We start from the raw sequence: 21,692 nt of genomic DNA on the forward strand, positions 1-21,692 counted from the left end.
ACCAAATATTTATAAATTTTCATTACAAGTGGAAATGGTAAAACTATCAGCTGTGAAAGCCTACAGAACTTCCAGTAATACCTGACACCTTGAGTGTAATACCTGGAGAGTTAGACATGCTCTTTAACAGTCATGAATGCAGTCAGCTGTCTAAAACTAGCAGTGGTGCTCCTCTCCTGAAGGAGAAAGAGAATTTGTTGTATGAAACACTGCTCTTCACTGGTACCAGCTGTGGCTTTCTGACAAATATTCTTCTTCTCTAGGTTCACATATCCTCAGGGGAAGACACTAACTCCATCAATATAGAAGAATTTTAAGCTAATTTTGCCACCTCAGGCAAAAGAAATCCATAGGCTGGAGATAAAAGCAGTGGACACCAAAGACAACATGACTGTAATTCTGCAGATAACTTCTGAAATTTAGTGATAGAAGAACATTTTCTAAGAAAGAAATATCTGAGACTTTCAGGCTGAAAGAGTAAATTCAGGAAAGGTTTGACCACTGTGGTCAGGGTGGGGCTAAGAGAGACACAGTGGCTATTCTTTCCTAAGAAAGATCCAGAAAGAAGAGTAAGAGAACAAGATAGCAGGATAGCAGCAGAGAGAATAACATGAAGAGAAGTACAAAGCTTTGCTTCATCTGTTTGACTGCCAAGAGGAATCCAGCTGGCACTCAAGGGTATGTCTTGGCAAGTACTGCTTAGGTGAGCAGGTTACGACTGTCCTGTGTTCATTAAAAAACCATGGAAGTTAATTCTGAGGTAAACAGGAATGTTTACAGCTCTCATAGCTATTGCTGGAGTATCTCCAATCTACTATCTCAAATAACTGTCCTTGAATTGTTCATTATGTTCAGCATTTATAACTTACTATTCATGAGGAAAAGGGCTAGAACTTTATTTTTTCCCTTTATTTCACAGAGAAGCTTCAATCTGAAAATAAAGTAGTTATTTCATGGACTTTGGTTTTGAGAAAACCTGGAGGCAGCCAGCAGGGAAAAAAAGCCTAAAATAAAGCCCAAATGTAAGTTTTACCAGGATAGACACAGTCCTGATGTATTGGTAAGGATTGTAGAAGGGAGTTTCAGTAAGAGATTCATCTCAAAGAAAAAAAGCACAAACAAAAAACCCTCAAAACGAGCACACTGATATTGAGTATTCCATATACTTGAATTAAAGTGAAAGATCTTTAATTATACCATTTGGAATATGAGAGCTATTCATCATAGTGTAAAACTTTTCTTAAAACACTTTATAGATAAAAGGTACCAGCTTTTTAATTATCTGTCACGTGAGAAGCAGAAAACAGGGATAACGATTACTTCACTACATACGCATTTCTGAAGTTATTATTTTCCCATCTAAAACCCCCAAAAGGAAAGCCCCAAATTACATCTGCAATACTGATCTCATTGACTCATGCTGAGCAGACTAATTGGCATTTCCAGGCCTTCTCAGGCTGGACAAATGGTTACTATTAGCCACATTCTGGCACAAGGTACACAGGGTTTATCTCTCCCCCTTTAAACAGCCAGGTTTCACTGGCTTTGTAACTTGGTTGAGAACATGTGTTGTGAACATACACTAGAGTACAGAACTGATGGTCCGACTGCTCAGTCTGTTCCTAGAGTTGCTATTTTCATTTGACAATTTTTCCATAGACATGTATTATTGCATGTTTAAAAAATATTCATAGTCACAACAGAGAAAGAATGGGAAAAGCAGCTTTTAAAATATTAATAAAAAAGAGACTGTATCAAGCCTGCAAAACTGTTTTAAAATAGTTGTTACATAAATACACTTAACATGCACACCATCTTCAATTTAAAAATTATGAAAAAGAAAAATAAATAAAAAAGCTGTTGACTAACCTTTGTGTCTGTGAGATCCATCCATGTCAGAAAACTCAATATGATTTTCATCAGCCCAATACAGTCTGTGGTTGACATAATCTATTGTAAGAGCCGTAGGTCTAGATATCTGTGTTTCTATGACAACTGTTTGACCAGAGCCATCCATACCAACACGGCCAATGTGAGGATACTCACAGCAATCAATCCAGTATAAATATCTATAAACAAAAACACAACCGCTATTTTGTTGACAGATGCAAAAATAACAGCAATTAAAAAATCAACTAAGTAAATTAATCTCAAGAACAAATCAGTAAATATTCTATAATGTTTTCATATTCCAGATAGATTTTGTGATTTTTCTAGATCCGTGTGCTAAATGAGAAGGATTTGACAAGGAGTGTCCTTACATTAGATATAATTTTGTCATATTAATTATGAACTAGAAAAAATGAAATTTAAACTGCTTAGTCTTGATACCTTAGAATGTGAAGTACAGCCAGACTGAATTTCACAAATCTCATATCCTGCAAAAATGGCACCAGTACTAAACCTATCACAAATACTGTATTTCAGTTACTATTTTTTACACATATTACAAACCCTCATTTTGTCATTAACAGTAATCTAATGCAAACTGTTACTTCAAGTACTAGTTCCAAAACATTAGAACTGTTTCTCACATAAAGGGCTTAAAAATGGACAAATCGCTGAGAAATAGCAATTTTCTTGTCTACGTTATTTAGCCACAATACAGAGCATGTTTGTCATAAAGAAGAGAAAGTCCTATTACATGGTATACGGATGCATGTTGCTATTGTATACACCATTACTTAGAACCCCAGGGCAGATCTTTCCAGCTGGGAAGCTGATGTGCTTCTACACTACAGGTTTTGGGCAGGCTATCAAAAACCCAGATGCAACTTATATTCTTAACAGCCACCTGGAATACTGTTTATCTGCAGGAGAAAATAGTGGCCCTAAGAACAGATACAGCTATCCTACAAAATGCAGGTGCAACATGTTGGCGCTTAGCCTGCTTCACATAAGCAGTAGAGAAAGGGAACTTCTCTCAGTGACTCCAACAGAAAACTTTATATTTGAAACATACCATTACTATTGAATGGCATCAGCAGTAGAGTTGATTTAGCATTTCTCATTTACAAAGAGAAGAAAAAAAAAAAAAAAGAAGAGACAATACTATTCCAAATGGCTGGGCAGCAGGAGGACTTAACTGTGCTCTGTGCGTGTGTCTGAGTGCTGAGAACTTCCGGGGACTAATTATAAACCCAAGATTGTTTAGAAACCCATAAGATATATCAACATTTTGCAGGCATGATTTACTTGCTGTGTTGCTGCTATTGATACTGAATGTACAGTTCACTGATTTCCATAGCTCCCTCACCAGTTAAGAAATCAAAAATGGTGGTGGTGCCCAAAACTGCATTCAGAATAACTGCACAGACTTTTATTAATTAATAAATAAATTATAAATCATGCAATAATTAACAAAACTAGCAATTAAAAGTATCAGTTAAAATAATTAAACTAACTAGGCATTTCTCACTTCTTATCACTGTGGTTGCAATAGATTTGTCAAGTATATCGATCATTTCAAATTTCTGAAAACTAAAGTTATAAACTAAGTCTCCTAAAAAATACCCTTGTATTCTAATAATTAATCAGTCCAGTTGTTAGATCTGTGTAAAACCCAAAACTTTAATTTTATAAACTAAAAAAGGTAAAAGCTACCTTCGAATTACATGGGAAAAAACATTTTCACTCCGATTATTATGAGAAATTATCAGAGTTTTCAAGTATGCAGTAGTTTAATGGCCTAAATTATTCTGGAAATCAGTAAACACAGAGAAGAGTACTAACAAGATAACTTACTTCAGTGAGCAAACAAAGCAAGATGTAAGAATTGTCTTCCATGTAACATGAACTTTTTGATATTTACTAACACATTTATTAAAACAGATGGTGATTTTTTTTAAATATATGATTTCCTCCTACCAAAATAAAACATTTGCAGAGTAGTAAATATAACAAAATGTGGTTTAGTACCTGCATTCATCTTTCTATTACACCAATTTTATATCTAATGATGAGACAGTAAGCATCAGTAATGCATTTTAGACTACTGACATCCAGTGTAGCTGAAAGTTAGATAATAAAAAACTAATTAGTACTTCCTATCTTCTGGTTTTAAATATAAAATTAGGATTAAATATGAATTAGTACAAAATGGCTGCTTCATACCCAGCCTGAGGATCTAAGGACAGATCTCTAGGAAATTTCACTCTTTTGCTCACAAGGACGGTAGGGTACAAGCCATTTAGTTTCGACACCTCAATTATTCTCTTCTCAGTATCAGACCAATAGAGATTCTTCCCAATCCAATCAACAGCCAGTGCATTAGGAACAGCTGTATTGTGGACAACCTAATAAAACAAAATTTACATAAATTACTGATCTAAATACTGGAAAAAGGAAAAACAATTCAAGAGTTACTAATACCAGCATATTGAGCGGTTGGATATATGATACAGTGACATACAAAATGCAAAGAAAAAAAAAAGGTATTATTTCCTGTTAAACAATTATACTTCCAAAGTAATGACACTTCTTGTGTAACTGAGACAACTTCGCTTATAGTAAGGGAGAATGGAGAATACTGTGATGTAGTAAATACCAACTTTTGAACTTCCTTGCATTATCCTCTAACTTTCTTTCATTTTATATCTAAAAATGAAAAAAAAAAAAAAGACTTTTTCATTTACTATTCTGTTTCTTTTTCAAAGAACCAAATGGACATGAGGCTTTTCTTGTCATAGCATGCTCTTGAACACATGTGTTTATTAGCTTACCATTTCTCCCACCAGCCCACATCAGCAATATCTTTCATTTTAATATCACAGTAGTGCCATGTCATCATGACACATATACCATAAGGGCACTCAGACAAACAGAAAAAAGACTACCTAGGTGGAAAGTAAATACTACACTCTTATTTCCAGCATTCATGTGGCAGAAGAAAGATGAGCTTTCCAAGAATCAGTTAAGTTTCAAAAAGACTGCGATATTAAGGAATGAACTATGGTACAGAAGCAATTTAGTGACCTACTGGAAAGCTTGTGCTCTACTGACAAGGATGTGTTAATCTCAAGGTTTCTGACGACTTCAGTAACTCTGACACTTAAACACCTCTAGATATACATGATTACAAATCCCATCATGATTGTATGACTCAGTCTTGCTTGGCTGGGAGTACTTATGTCAAGTGTCGAGTAACATTTGAATATTCTAAATCATCAGAATCTAACGTCTAGGCTTAAAAATCCTATTCCTGATAAAGTCTATGTTAACCTGTTCTATTCCTGATTAGGTCCTGGTTAGGTCTGTGCAACTAGAACCTAATTAAAAAAAACCACCAAACAACAACAAATAACAACATAAATCAGAGAGAGCAATACTTGGAAATATTTGAGATTTCTTAAGTATTAATGATGGATTTATTACTGTAGCATACATTCTAATTTATTGTCATCTTTACCACTAATAGCATGTGCAATAAAGTATAAATTTTACAGGTAACCCTGACTGTGTGCAACTGTGCTATTTCTAATTTTATTTACCATTTGAAGATACTGGAAAGCCTTCAAGATAAGAAGGGATACTGTGAGATACTTTAAACCAATTTTATAGTTATGAATATGTAAAAGTACCCTTTCAGGTTATTACATTATTTATCACCTTATAAAATCTTCTAAAAAATCCAGGCACGCAACAACTTCTTAATATGAATAAACCACTTTATTTTCTAATAGTTCAGCACTATCAGCTTCACTGTTTTATAAACTTGTAATTACAGTAAACATTGCACTGTAACATGGGACGTTTCAAGTAGAAATGGACAGCTCTGCAAACTTAGTGGTTTAGCTACACGATCATAGAATCATAGAAGCATCAACAAAAATAACTAAGTCTCTGATGGCTTTTCCTTTGAAGAGTCACTTCAAGCTTATGCCGGTAACTGAGATCACTAGTCTGACATTTCACGTACACAATCCAGCTTACTACAGCATTTTCCAATAACAGATTTTAACTGAATACAATACTATACACGAAACACTGTGCTAATGTTTGAACACATTATATGGACACATTAAGTTGAAAAGTTGTTGCTTCAATGGTGTAAATGTCTCCTACATGATCAGATACAGAAAAAAAATTAGATGTCATTAGGTTTCCCAGAGCAAGAAATCTTGGGCTGGTATGCAAAAAAGATGCTATCTTCTAAAAGGGAATTCCTAGGTAATATATCAAATATTATCGTTTAAGCAGGTTTGCTGGGAAACTAATTATTTGTAACAGTGCTAGGGTAACCCATTAAAATTTCAGAGAGATGTAAAGTTATCTGGCACCAAATAAAAGATTAATATAAAAATATCAGATAACTACAATATATATAATTCTTGATAAATTTTTCCACGTATTTTTAGCTTTCAGAAGTTAAACCTGGAATAAGTTTTTCAGTGAAACAAACCAAATATTCTTATGAAAATTAAATGCACTTCCCCCTCCCCCAATTTTTGCTTTGAATTTGGCATCTTATTTGAATAAAATCTCCATCAACATGGCACTAGTTCTGTAAATTGCAAAATATTAATGAAGGAAAAAAGAAATACCCTCTATGCCTCCCAACCTAAATTTCTTTTAATGTTTGTTCATAAAAAAATAGATTATTACATCGTTACAAAGCAATACCTGGTAACTACAACTTTTTGACTGGGAAAAGCATTCAAGGATTTAATGGATTACGGATTTTGAACCTCACACTTGCCTCTCTCCTATTTTTTTAGGCTTTAGTTTTACCTCAATGGAATCAGAGTGCCATAAGTTATGCTCATTCGCATGTTATTAAAGTTCTGAGAACAATTACTTCCATGTGAAGGATGCAAGCAAGGTTCACTGACGGTAATCAGTTTCACACTTAGCCCTTAAAAAGACTGAAGTTGGTGCGCACTGAGTATGTGCCAGCTCATGTACCAAACTGCAAATGAAAAATAGAAATCTTTTAATCTTTTCTCTCTCTGCAGAATTTGCTGGTGTACAATGAGGGTACAAAACTCCCAGGCTGCGTTTCTGCTTATTTGTTCCGTATTTAAGAAGGTCAGGTATAAGTGAATAAACAAAGAAGAATTCTTTACTGCTTCTCACAAATTCAAAGAAAATGTTTTGTGAACTTATTCCACTACAAAGAAAACAATAAAAACAAAACAAAACAAAACAAAACCACAACAAAACAGGCTGTACAGAAATTGGAGCACAATTTTGCTCTATATTATTCACAGCAAAGACATGGAATTATTTTCATTATCAGCATAGTGGAGGTGAGACAAACTGAAGACCATGGAAAATTGTATACAAAGAAATGATACATATTTAGACAACTTATACCTAATTATACCTCTTTTTTCTTTGGCATCTGGTAAACCGCACTGAACTGCCAATTCACTCAATTGTCATGTTCATAAGGAATTTAGCTTATAAATACAGTCCTCTTAATCCTTATCTGTACTTCAAATAAGAAACAAATGCAATTAAATTAATTTTTACTAGTACTTGCTAGCTTATGCTGTGTTTGTATGTATATACCAAAACCTTATAATTTGGGTTAAAAGCATGAAGGAGCATTTCCTCAAATTTGCAAAAAAAAAAAAAAAAATTTTAGTAGGGAAATTATTAAATCCCAATTTACCTTGATCTCACTTCCGTTTAAACACATTCTGTTTATGCGACTGCCATTTGGTCTGCTGGAATCAATCCAATAGATGAACTCTTCTCTATAGTCAAAGTCAATTGCAATCACATTGTTCAGCCCCTAAAACCAGGAAAAAAAAAAAAAAAAGACCATTTATTCAAATGTTTGAATACCAACTGTTGGATAGCATTCAGAATACAAGATACATTGCATGTAATACTCAAAATGCTTTATTTTACTGACTGCCTATATTTGAAGTATCTCTCCCATTTTCCATACGTTACCTGTAAATAATTAGAGTGAGAGAAAAATGTTTAACAGAAATATGGTGATGAAGAACTATCTCACTTCAAAAATGCAGATGACATGAAACTAAAGAAGCTTCTCCATTTTTCCTTCTTATTTTTAAATTGAACTTTAGCAGTAAATGCTTTAACTTTTGCTGCATTACTGTTAATTACTACCTTTGGTATTCCTTTGGAAAACTAGGTAGTATTCATTTTGTAACAAGAAACTTGGAAATTTATGAACTTTGTCTAATGACAACATTTCATTGTTAATATAAATTAATCAGGAATTCCAAACTGTGATGTTCAAAAAACTATTAATTTTTATTTTAAATTTAGTCTTAAATTTTTAGATGCTATATTACGGGTAGTGTGCACATATATATGTGCATATACACACACAGAGGTAGCATATACATAAAGTGTGAAAGTTAGGAGATCCAGGCATCTCGAAGTCTCCTATGGCTAAAATTACTAAGCCAAATCATTGCATGAAAGAGCAGTGATCATATTTGAGGTATTCCTATAGGTCAGAAAGAGCAGTCATATAATAATGACTTTTCATCTCAAATTGCAGATAAGAAAGGAAGGGATTGCATTCAGTCAATGGTTCTTACTTTCTTATCTAAGAATAGGAAAGCCTTGCCCCACAATCTGCTTAACATTCTGATATGTAGCGAAATCTACACTTAATATAAAAAGGTGTGCCTATCAATGAAAGTGGTAAAAAGAAGTAATACAGTTTGCACTCCTTTTAAAACAGCAAACTCAGTTAATCAATACCCTTATCAACTCAATGACATTCTACTCGTGCATGGATCAGAAACCTCCCTTGTTAATGCAATTCATAGCTGTAGAGGGGACTGTAGAGTGCTGGACTAGCAACTCTAAAATGAACAACTAAGAACAACAATATTTAATTGTACAGAAAGTGATGCATGGCTTATCTGCCGACTACTACTGTGTAATAATGTATATCTACCTTTTTATCAAAATGCAGAGGAAAAAGAGCGATTAGACTGCACAAATTATTATTAAAGAAAGGCTGAAACAATACAGTGTTGAAGGACCACTCTCATTTTCAAAACTCACACAGGATCATAGAATGGCTATGGCTGGAAAGGACTTTAAGATCATACAGTCCCAACCCCCCTGCCACGGGCACGGATGCCTCACACTAGACCATGTTGCTCAAGGCAAGGGGTAATGGGTGAAAACTTAAACGGGGGAAGTTTAGATTCCCCTTAAACAGGGGAAGTTTAGATTGGATATAAGGAGGAAATTCTTTCCTGTTAGGGTGGTGAGGCACTGGAATGGGTTGCCCAGGGAGGTTGTGAATGCTCCATCCCTGGCAGTGTTCAAGGCCAGGTTGGACAAGGCCTTGGGTGATATGGTTTAGAGAGAGGTATCCCTGCCCATGGCAGGGGGGTTGGAACTTGATGATCTTAAGGTCCTTTCCAACCCTAACTATTCTAAGATTCTGTTGCCAGGTGCAGTGTTCAAGTTGTGAATGGAGCATTCACAGCTTCCTTGGGCAGCCTGTTCCAGTGCCTCAGAACTCTGACAGTAAAAAACTTCTTCCTTATATCTAACCTAAATCTCCCCTGTTTAAGTTCGAACCCATTGCCCTTTGTCTTATCACTATAGTCCATGGTAAGAGTCCGTCTCTGGCATCCTTGCATACCATGTTTTAACAAAATTGACTGCAGCTCTGTCAGTCAAAACTGTGCTCCAAAATATTCTTCTGTCTTTTTTCTATTGTTAGCATAAATACACCTACAGATATACCCTAACTCCAAATTCTTAACAAAGGAGAAAACAGAGCAACAAATACAGAACACTGTAACACATTTATAACATACTAGAAATCAAGTCAGTAATTTGTGAAAAATTAGCTTTATATCTGTATACAACACTATAAAAGTTTCTTAAATATTGATACTTAAGAAAGAGAACTGACTGCCTGCAAGTCTTTCAAGTATTTTCTTTTAGTTCAGTTTTATTCCAGTATTTCTCAGGACATCAACTGTGGGTAAAATTATTTCTGTATATCTGCAATTGAGTTCTTTGTCTAGACATCTCGTCTTTGTGATCTACATGACACTTTAAAGTCCTCCTAGTATAACTGTTATTTCTCATATAATCTCGTTTTCAAACAACATCAGCTGCATTATTCTCTCATCTTAAACCTGTGGTTTTATTTCTGTTACAAATGGCATATGGTATCCCAGGCCACGTTTTGTGTTGTCCTGGTGCCCCAATTAGAAAATGGAGGTAAAAATCACAGCTAATGACAAAGAAGATTCTATCTATCTACTCTGTGGAAACCCTAAGGATTTTGATAATTAGGAGTGAAGGAAATGGAAAGCAAAGAACACACACGGGGCACAACTCAAACACTTGTACTGTTTTTGTATATTTGGAAGAAAAAAAAATCTCCTCAAAAAAGAAAACGAAAAGGCTGGCACATAAGAACTCGGCAACACCTGAATGTTCATATCTTATCAGCTCCTATACTCTTGAGTTTATATGCACAACTGCTAGAATGGCAAAGCACAGATCAAATACACAGAGAAGGGTGGGTCTGCTCCTTTGCCAGAGCAGCTCTCTTATTTGCTTCATCTGTTTAACTTCTAAGAAAGAGCTGACCCATCATAACATTGCAAGGACAAAAAAAGACGTCCTTATGATGAAGACAGTTCACCTGTTCTGCTGATATAGCTCCCTCTTTTGCTTTCAAATCTAGATGCTTTCAAAAATGCCTTATTTGTAGGATCAAAGGCCAGTAGGTTCAATAGCAGAGGTATTTATTAGACTCATGAATAAATATGATATGGAAAACACAGATTCTCTTCCATGGCTGGAGCTACATGGCCTCTAATATACTGAAGAGGAGACTATTAAACTCAAGACTAATGAAGCTCTGAGTCAATCTGTCAGCACCAACCATAAAGAAAAATTATTTTTGCTCCCCTCTTTTCACAGGCTTCTATCAATAGATATACCAGCAAAAGAGGAGAGGCAGTGAGATGTAAAAATGAGAGGTAGTCAGAAGGATTTCAGAAGAACAAACAGACTTTACCATAATGCTTGCTATGTTTAAATAAAGTCAATGTTTAATGCAAGATGGTTAATTTTGTAATTACTGTTGTGGAGACCTAAGTGTCTCTATTGTGACATTAAGATGCGCAACGTCCTGACACAGAAGTCACAAAAAGCCTCACGATATTCATTGGCAGTAACTGATTTTTCTAGTATTTCTACAATCGATTAATTAGTATTCAAGGAAGTAGATGTTTTTATTAAACATATTTTGGAACTTTTATCTATGGTAAGTAACTACACTTAGGTGAAGCATAGAAGCAGATGAGAAACTGCTAAAATGACAGCTCTGCATTTACTGGATGACCTTGCAATTTTTGTAGTTTTTTTTCACATTGTTTTTCCTGTCATAATAATTTAGAAAATGATTGAAAAAAACCCCAAATATTTAGCCAAAGATATAAATTCAAGTATTGCAATACTGTAAATCTTGTTATTGTCTATCTAAATAAAAAAAAAAAAGAAAAAAGTTGGGATTATGACAGTAAGTAGCCCAAATAATACAAGGCCGAATAGGGGCTTTTCTGGCTTTTTTTCTTTTTTTTTTTAAGTGAAATATACAAATTGCACAAAACATATTGTGACAGAAGAGGATCACAAATAACGTAAGTTTTTTAGTACATCAGAATGACTGATTAAACAACTGCCTGAGCTTTCACCACATCAAATTAAAATAAAATATTACAAAAACTGTGAAGATACTGCAGTTGTTCTATGGTGCATACAGTGCCAATTATAGGATGATGTTTCTGTCAGCTGCACACTTTAGAAAAGAATAAAAGTATCGAGTTAAACTTAGAGCATGGTACTATGATTATACCTGTTTCAACAAAGTGTAGTTGGATCCATCAGTGCTAATTTTTCTGATTTCATGATGATCAGCCAGAATTAAGAAAGGTTCCTCATCTAAACCCCGGGAGAAAGAATACATTAGACTAGCTTTACGTTAATTTATGGAAAATCAGGAATACAATGCTGAAATACAGATGGTTTGAAAAATAAATGTTACATGCTCTGATCAATGTTATGGATTAAAAGAATATTTAAAACATTCAAATGTTCCAAGAAAGATCAATGATGCAGTAAAAAAATGAACAAAGCAATCAATTAGTATATCTTTCAATGTAAGTTGTTTGGGTTCTTTTTTGCCTTTGTAAGATGGGAACCGTACTGTATTTTATCCTAACTTGATGTCAGAGATTGAATTTGAAATATATTTCATATCACTTGTTTTAATTTCAACATTTACTTTGAAATTTTCACTAAGGCCATTTGTTATGGCTGGAAACCAAACATATTTTGATCATTATTATTTTATTTTTTTAAGATTTTGACACCCTGAACAGTATGGACATAAAGAAACAACTGTTTGGACAAACCTCGATTCTCTAATTCTGAACTGAAATCAGATTCCGCTTTTTTTACCCCTGGCTTTCTAGCTTAAAAAAATATTTCTTTGGATTCTTATTCATGCCATCACTTACTTTGAAACAGCTCTGACAATGATATATGTAATAGTAAAAAGAATTAAAAAAACCTCTGTCTTTATTTGAGCTCTCTTAACAAAGACCTCAGCTAAAATTAATTAAAAAAAATACCAATAATAATTAAAAATGTGTAGTTTGTACCTACTGCTCATACATCCAGGAATGTAATATGTTGTCCAGCCTACTCTGCTCTTACATTGAATACATTGTATCACTGTGCTTGCATTTTATGTTCAACTCTTAAGCCATTCGGTTCTTAAAAGATCTGAGACATCATCCTCAGCACTAACTTAGTGTTTTGCAGAGAATGGCTGTAACACTCTGCTGTGTTGTAAGGATTTCAAAGCAATTTATGTCAGAAATCAGCATTAGGCCAAAGACCCACATGTTGGCACCTCCTTGCAGTATAACCACAGCATGGAGTACTTTGTCATGGTCATTTCTGAAATCTACTATATTACAACTCCAATAAACTCTATTCCAGCTCCCCTTCACGTTTGAGTGATCTATGGCTTCTAAACATAGAAGTGGCTTACAAGGTGTGACATGGGGAGCAAAGGAAAAACCAGATACTATATTTCTGCCCTCTGCTGTGTTTCCTCTGGTTACTTGGGGAAGCACTTGAGACAGAAATATAAGGTGGGCAGAGGTTCCAGTTTTGTCATTTAGAAAGAAAATATAAGGGGGTTTTACATTTAAAAAAAAACCCACCAAACAACTTTGTGCAAGGCTAGAATAAGTAGGAGTCTTCTCAAGCCAAAGATTGCCTGCAATATGAAGGAAATCCAGCAGAACACAGATATGGGGGGTTTGTTACTTTCCTGTTGACATTTTACTCTTCCTTTCACTGATCTAGCAAATCTCACTGGCTGAAGCACATAATAACATCAGTGGTATAGACAGAGGGGTGAAGAAGTAACCAACATTCTTATGTATCTTGAACTTCACTGTGTATTATATATGTCTAGTGGATTTAATATTCTACAGGAATAACAGATTTTGCAATTTCTACTATTTTTTCCTATTTCTCCTTTTCATACCAGGAAGTCTGAAAGTACAGTCTAATTTCTAAAGTTGATGAAATAAAACAACACGAGTATTTTAAACACTTATCATAAACACACTATTATGTGACCCATTAAGTGATGTATTTCAACCTTCCTAATACTTTTTCCTAATTAAGTTCCTTAGACTTTCATAATACACTGTAACTATCCACTACAAGTGATTAGCGCAGCATACGTACTAAAAATAGAACTTATTACTACATTCAGACATTGAATCATATTCCTATTGTTTCCTGAAGTAGTGCACTTCAAAGTAACTGTTTATCCTGCATAAAAGGGGTACAGAGACCATGGGGCTATAGTATTTCACAAATACCTGAAAGGGACTTGCAGCCATTTAGGTTATCAGGTTGTATTTCGTACCCATCTGCACACAAGCATTTGTAGGTTCCATATGTATTGATGCATTGCTGGCTGCAGGGAAATCCAGATGAACATTCATCAATATCTACACATGTTTTGCCATCATCCTTCAGCAGAAATCCGGGCCAGCATTTGCACTGGGAAAGAAAACCAAATACATACAATTTTAATTAATAATTCATTCTATTTGTTATCTTACGTACTTTCTTCTGAATATGCTACAATAATAAACTTTTTCATCTAGTCTCAGTTTTTCAAGTGTCATCTTAATTACTTTGCTGTTTACACTGTTTACAGGCAGATTCAGTAATTAAGAATTAAGAATTTGCATTATATTACACCACATTTTTTAATTATTCACCTTGTATCCAACAGGAAGATCCTGACAATCTTGAGAGCAGCCGCTAACTTTCTTACTGAGGCATTCATTAATGTGGCAGCTTTTCTCATCAGATCCATCACTACAATCTTCTTTGTTATCACAAACATCACTTTGAGGAATACATTTACCATTTTTGCACATGAAAAAAGAACTGTTACATGACTGCTCTGGAAAACAAAAAAGAGAACACAACTTGGTGTGGTCTGTTACTATTTGAAATAACCTTTCTCCTGGAACAGCTGCAATGTGAGCATGTGAGATGAAACAACTGTGTAAATTTCTTATTGATATTATTATAATACCATTTTACTTTGCAGCATTTTTAAAGGTTATCACTCTCCTAGAGAATGTGTGAATATGTCCACATTATTGCACCCTCCTGCACATTTGTTTTTGTATAATTGAGAATCCTCTACCTTATCTCTGCACAAAATATAATTCGACAGTTTACGAAACTTAAAAACCATGGCTTCTGTCCCCTGTGGATGCTGAGGGGTTCAGTAACGTGTCTGAGAACCACGCATACATGTTTTTTCCCATTTGGCAAAACTTGAATATGTCATTTCAGCTACATTCAGGTTCTTCAGATTAGAATTAGAATCCTTAAATATAAGGCAGGCATGTTGTTTTTCCTCAAAGCAAATGAGTGTTTTCCATCAAAATTAGTATAAAGGACTGGGCTACTGTCCTTTATCCTTCTTTTTGTAAGATTTAGACAAACTTCTAAATCTTTTGTAACAGTAGGTCTTTCAAAAGCTACAGAATAGAGTATTATAAGCAGACCAGGATTCATTTACCTCTCAAAAACCAGTCAGACCGTAGCAAACTTATTCATGTCATTAGAAAATACCAATAAGACCAATCATGTTTGGCCAGTAATTCACTAATAAAAATAAACGAGTGTTTATTATTTATAGAAAGAACAACTTTATGCCCCCTTTTGTATGATCTCCTTTTGTGTGGAGTATAATAAATATAGAAAACATTCTCAGGGCAAGCTACAAACTCTGGCAATCATTACACTAATATAATTGTATTTTACTACTAACAAAATTAATGCATTAAGGAAACAGCAATCATCTTACGCCACAGGAAATAGTGGCTTGATCTTTGTGAACTGAGGTTTTGGATGCTTAGGACTAACAACACACTCTTCTTGCAAGACATAAGGAATATCACCATGAAAGCACTGGAGAGTTAAGATACACGCTTTTACATATGCCTATCCACAATTCTAAACCACATATTTTTTTTTTTAAATATTAAAAAATTTAAAAACAAACCTGAACTTCTGCATTTTATGTTTATAGGTCCTTCATCAGAATGGTCTGGACAGTCAAAATCACCGTCACACTGCCATTGAGAATTCAAGAGGCATCTTCCATCAGCACAGGTGAACTCTCCAGGATGACAGTGACGATACCCTAGAAATACAGCAATCCATGGCTTCGTGCTTTGCTTCATACTTTTAGCATGAAGTTTTGCACATACCAGGCAATATAAGTATCTTTTGTTCCATAAAGAGATACATATATGCTTATACGTAAGCGTCTATCAGTGAGAGGACTCAAGCGTCTCTTATGCAGCACAGCATAGTCATGAAGCAATACCCACATACATAAAATGTGTTCATGATGCTCTCAATCATAAATACATTTTCTTTTAGGTGTAATTTAACTTTCTGCTGTTATTAGGACATTCTAGAAATTACTACAGCAAACGTTTGCCAGTATTCTTTACTATATGCTTTCCCTTCAAAACATGCAGAACCTTAGTATTTTAACCATGCCATACATGCATTTTCCAAGATGGTCACAAAATCGGTATGTATAAAATGCATACATTTCAAAAATTAAAGTGGATTTTTAACAGAAAATCATAATATATAATGAAGTACAGAAATCACAGACAGGCATTTGCTTCTTAGAACACAACTGTTTAGCCTGAAGTTAAAAAACAAAGCAGTACAAAAATTAAGAAAAGATAGCACAAGTTTTTTTGTTTTGTTTTTGTTTTTAGTTCAGTATTGAAACATGAAAGTTGAAAAATTCCCAGAGGGAAAATCACCTTCTATTTGTAAAACATTCACTTGTAAAATTCATCACACTAGACCAACTACTAAAAAACCTATGTTCCTGTTTGGGAAAGAAAAGTATAGCTTTCCCTGTATTCTATGTATATAAATTCTGCCTCAAAAAAATCTGTAGTCCTTTAGAAGATTCTTGAAAAGAAACCTTGATTTAGTTTAAAACTCAAGATAGTATCTCTTGTAGTTCAGTATTCTGTCTCTAACAGCAGCAATGGGGGATGCAATTTATGGATAATGTATTTTGTTCTCATGTTCACCCTAGCTTGAATCATTGATTTTTTGTTTGGGTTTTTTTTTGTTTGTTTACATGTAATTATTAAGATTTCAGTTAAAAGACAGGATTATACAATAGAATCAAAACTTGTATCAAAGAAATTTTGAAGGATTAGAATGACTGTGAACTTTCGAAATCTGTTTAGCTACAAATTCTGTAAAAAGTAAAATCTTGTTACTCTAATCACCAGTCCCAGTTTTATATTATATCTGAATAATATAATGATAATATACCTTTAACGGTATAAATTGGAACAAACAAACAAGCTAGGTTTGAAAATTGATTCCCTTAATTCAGCTTTTAGGAATGTATTTCAAACCAAATTTCATCCCATTCAGTAAACTGGCTGCTGAAGGGTATCTTTTTTCTTTTTTTTTGGATATCAAGATGCAAAGGTCTAGCTCTAGAATCTCACAGAGCTATGATCAGTTTGCACAGTCTGCAGTCAAATCAGAAATGAAAAGTTTAAAATCTTGGTAATTTTATACTTGTTGGTTTTCACATCCTGACACCTTGAAAAGTGCATTTTGGAATTTGATTCCTAGTCTTTACAAGCAGTTCCCTTTCTCATAAAAGAATGTAACGAGTTTACCATACTAGTCACACACTAAGATCTGTATTTGATTACCAGCTAACAGAAAATTGCATTGGAGCCATGCAACACGTAACAAATGTTGCTGTAGATTTCAGCTTGCTCAGTGGAAATTAAATAGAGACAGTGCCTGAAGGCAGGTCTATACCACAATTAGATCAGAGATTTGTACATCCTCTGCTTCTGTTGCTGTTTCCCCCTTTTGTCTCTTTTCAGAAGTATGTCAAACTATCACTATTTATTTGTCAATATTTTAAGAGACATCACATGTATACAATGTTGCAGTAAACAAATGAAATATACCATCAAAAAAATTACAGAAAAAACAACAAAACCCCCAAATCCCCACCTATATAAAGTTAGTGACTGTTTCATTTAAATACTTATTTAAGAATTACAGCCTGCTTCCAAGCAAAATCTCATCATCTCATTCTCTTACTCCCCTCACCATTCAAGTCAATCACATTGTAATAAACAGATGAACAAACCCAGGAGTCACTTTCTGTAAAGGGTTCTGGCTCGTATAAACTATTATTAATGGAAGAAATAGTTTACAATTTCATTATTCTGTGGATCCACACTCGGATCACACTTTTGGCAAAAGGGCCTGGAGAACCCATCTGTTAAGACAGCAAAATATAACTGCATGTGCCTTGAACCTGTCAGGATGGGCACTTCAAGTGGAGTTGCCTATATAAGCTCATGAGAGCTACAGCCTTCTGAGGATTAGTGGGCGCACATGCAAGGAATCCTGTGTCTTGGGTTGGCACAGCAGGTGTACTTAACTGTGCTCTGTGTGTGTGTCTGGGTGCTGAGAACTTCCGGGAACTAATTATAAACCCGAGATTGTTTAGAAACCCATAAGATATATCAACATTTTGCAGGCATGGTTTATTTGCTGTGTTGCTGCTATCGATACTGAATGTACAGTTCACTGATTTCCAAGTAGTTATCTTGCATCACTAAATCAACAACCTCCTTTGATCCTGATTTGGTTTAAACTACATGAACAAAGCAGGTTTTCCCTACAACAGCCTATTGTTGCAAGTGCTCCTTTCAAAACACCAGGTAGTTTACAGAAGTAAAAAACAAATGGAGTTTCCTAGGAGACATGTGTTTGTTCCCTTCTTTCTTCAAGGATCCAGAAGTCCATGCTGGCAAGTGGTGTGGCACAGTAAGAGAGAACCAGTAGACTGAGACAGCAAGTAACGAGAACCCACTATCCACACTGGATGTATTTCAGGTTTTTACTTCATAGAATCATAGAATGGTTTGGGTTTCAAGGGATCTTCAAGATCAGTTAGTTCCAATCCCTTGCCTTGGGAAGGGACACCTTCTATGAGATCAGGTTGTTCAAAGTCTCATACAACCTGGCCCTGAATACCTCTGCAGCTGGGACAGCCACAGCTTCTCTGGGTAACTTATGCCAGTGCCTCACCACCCTCACAGTAAATTATTTCTTCCTTGTATCTAATCTAAACCTCTCCTCTTTCATTCTAAAGCCATTGCCTCTTGTCCTGTCACTACCTGCCCTTGTAAAAAGTCCCTCTCCAGATTTCTTGTATACCCCTTTAGGAGGAAGGTTGCTCTAAGGTCTCCCTAAGCCTTCTGTTCTTCTCCAGGCTCAATAACCCATGCTCTTTCAGCCTGTACTCATAAGAGGTCATCTTCGTGGCCCTCCCCTGGACTTGCTCCAAAAGGCCCACATCTTTCTTATGTTGGGGCCCCCAGAGCTGAACACAGTTCTTTGGGGTCTCACGAGAACACAGTAGAGGGGGAGAATCACCTCCCTCGACCTGCTGGGCACACTCCTTCTGAGGAAGCCCAGCATACTGCTGGCTCCCTGGGCTGCAAGTGCACACTTGCCGGCTCATGTTGAGATTTTTATCAACCAACACCTTCTTCAGCAACCCCAAGTACTTCTCCTCAGGCCTGTTCTCAGTCAGTTCTATACCCTGCCTGTATCTGTGCTTTGGATTGCCCCAAACCAGACTCACATTAAGCTTCCTCTATTGTGGATTTCGTGCACACTACTGGCTGAAGTGTTTTAACTGGCTCGGCTTCAGAGGTTTTTCAAGGTTTGCAGGATATTTTTTCCACAGCAGTTCACTTGGCTTGGCACTGCCTATTATTTGAATCAACTATAAGACACAACTATAGCAAATAGTTTGTCACTGTAGCTCTAGCTCTGTGTTAACACCATGTTGTATTTGGTAATGCATAATTTAAAGTTGACTTTAAAACAATTTTAAAAAGCAAAGAGCCTTCTTTTTCAGTAGCAGAAGGTCTCACAGTTAACAGTTTGAGATTTGTCAATTTACTCTACTTTTGTTATACTTGCCACATTCCAGAGATTCATCTGATCCATCTCCACAGTCATCATCATGGTCACATACAAACTGTTTGGGAATGCAGACTTTGTTATGGCACATGAAAGCATTCTCGTCACAAGTGTTATTAGGAGCTATGGAAAATACAGTACATAAAGATAAATGAAATTGAGAAAAGTAAGATATAGACTAATTTTCTTACAGAAAGCTGAAATGAGAACTAGTTAGTCTGAGTGGATTCAATGGAAATAAATGTAACTTTTGAATCATACAAAGAGCACCATAGAATTGAATAGCAGACAAAGCTACTCATCTCCAGGAAGACAGTTAAAAAGTAAGATCTCATGTAATGCAAGACAGAGGTGTCAGAAGTTTATGCTGTCTATAAATAACCTAAAGTCTCTCTCCAAAGAAAATAACTTGGGAATTACAGATGTCCTTACTGTGTTCCTCTGCTCCTGAACAAAAGCTCTTTAAAATCCATAAATACTCAAAATATAACTCAGCCTAGAAATGGTATGTGATAGAATATGTATTCAGTGGTGAGAACATATTTCAGTATCTTTAACCTATACCATTTTTATAGACATTAATAAAATAAGCTCCCTAATGAAATTATTACTAAAATCCAGACACTTTTAATAGGAACATATCTCAGAAGACTGGAAGTAATAGCTTATAGGGCAAGAGATGTCAAGTTCCTAACAATTAGCCAGAGTAAATTGGAGACAGAACTGTGTCTCCCTTTTTGATGCACAACTCCCCTGACATGAAGAAGCATTTTCTTCAGGAAAAGCAATAAAACTACATGGTCAATAATGAGCTAATTTTCATTAGTAACCATGTTGTATAATGTCTGTGTTGTGGCATACATACTGATCTTCAGCTGATGTGTCTCAGTATCTATTAGTAAAATGGGAAGAAGTTAGGTTGATTAAAATATTGAAGAATCACGGTATGCATGCCCACATGTCGTCCATCAGTTTTTACTAACAGTCTTGACAGCATAAGAGTACGATGGCACAAACACAAACAGCATCTGGCTATTGTAAAGTACCAAGAAAATAAATATAATTTTTTAACATGCATACCACAGCCTGCTGTTGACAGCTCATCACTTCCATTAGGACAGTCTCTTTCACCATCACAAAGCCAGTGTTGGGGAACACAGGCATGCGAGCCCAAGCAACTGAACGTATCTGCTGCACAGGTCACTGAACCTGAAAAAGCATTACATGTGAGTCTTGAACAGGTTCTGATTTTTTTTTCTTTTTTGTTAAGGTAACAGGCAATGCCTAAGGTTTTTTTATTTTAAAATAAAACTGAAAGAAGATTTTGTTCTGCACAGTATGATAAACATATTGTCTGAGAATGTATGTTATAGTAAAATTTTGGCAATCTGCTATTTCTTCCATTCTTTTCATTTATTCAGTCTCTTAAATTTCTGCAAGGAAAATGTACTTACCGTACTTCATGGAAACTATCCAGCTGTATAACTTTTCAAACCAATTTTGACCTTTACATTTGACTGCATGTTTGAACCGACTGAAGGAACTAATCCTTTAAATCAAGTAACCTTTGCACCACTGTACTTTATGCCAGGAGGTGAGAGGTATCCAAAACCCGCATGAGTCAGCCCCATGTAGAGGAGAACAACGGGTACCAAGTACAATAGTAGTTGGAGTAAGGAAATATCTGACCGTTCTAATGCAAGTAACTCAATGTACTGTTTGTTTGGCTACTTTTTTTTTTTTAATAGGCTTTTCTGCAGATAAGAAAATTACATCCTAGGATTAGTTTTACCCTGTTTAAAGTGAACTTTTGTGAAATCTGTCATTTAATATATTCTCTTAGATAAGTTACATATACTTCACTGAAAAGGAAACAGTGTATATTTTACCAATTTTAATTAGAAATTAATAAAATAGTAAAGCAAATTAAAAATTGATTTTTTGTGCTATTCATGCAAGAGAGACAATTTTTGCTTGCTTATACTCATTTGCCATTTTTTGACACTTCTGAAGTTAAGCTTTATGTTAAGTAAATACTGATTTTTTAGGACTGAAAAATCTGAAGTCATCTTGATCTCTTTTTTCTTCTT

The 21,692-nt window shown here is 35.1% G+C and overlaps 1 protein-coding gene across 1 annotated transcript in view; it reads right to left on the bottom strand.

Moving 5' to 3' along the window:
- The window catches only part of LRP1B (LDL receptor related protein 1B), a 739,603-nt gene that overhangs the window by 100,634 nt on the left and 617,277 nt on the right, over window positions 1–21,692 (bottom strand). The window contains exons 51-59 of the mRNA XM_061354354.1: window positions 20,683–20,811; window positions 19,603–19,725; window positions 15,590–15,730; window positions 14,286–14,473; window positions 13,878–14,061; window positions 11,828–11,913; window positions 7,616–7,738; window positions 4,114–4,295; window positions 1,870–2,069 (exon numbers count right to left, since the gene is read on the bottom strand). Coding sequence (XP_061210338.1) covers window positions 1,870–2,069; window positions 4,114–4,295; window positions 7,616–7,738; window positions 11,828–11,913; window positions 13,878–14,061; window positions 14,286–14,473; window positions 15,590–15,730; window positions 19,603–19,725; window positions 20,683–20,811 — 1,356 coding nt within the window. The remainder of the gene's footprint in view (window positions 1–1,869; window positions 2,070–4,113; window positions 4,296–7,615; window positions 7,739–11,827; window positions 11,914–13,877; window positions 14,062–14,285; window positions 14,474–15,589; window positions 15,731–19,602; window positions 19,726–20,682; window positions 20,812–21,692) is intronic.

Source organism: Neopsephotus bourkii, unplaced genomic scaffold (genome assembly GCF_033783945.1).
Source record: "Neopsephotus bourkii isolate Nb327-2 ecotype Australia unplaced genomic scaffold, CSIRO-AGI_Nbou_v1 NB_730, whole genome shotgun sequence".
NCBI classification, from domain to species: Eukaryota; Metazoa; Chordata; class Aves; order Psittaciformes; family Psittacidae; genus Neopsephotus; species Neopsephotus bourkii.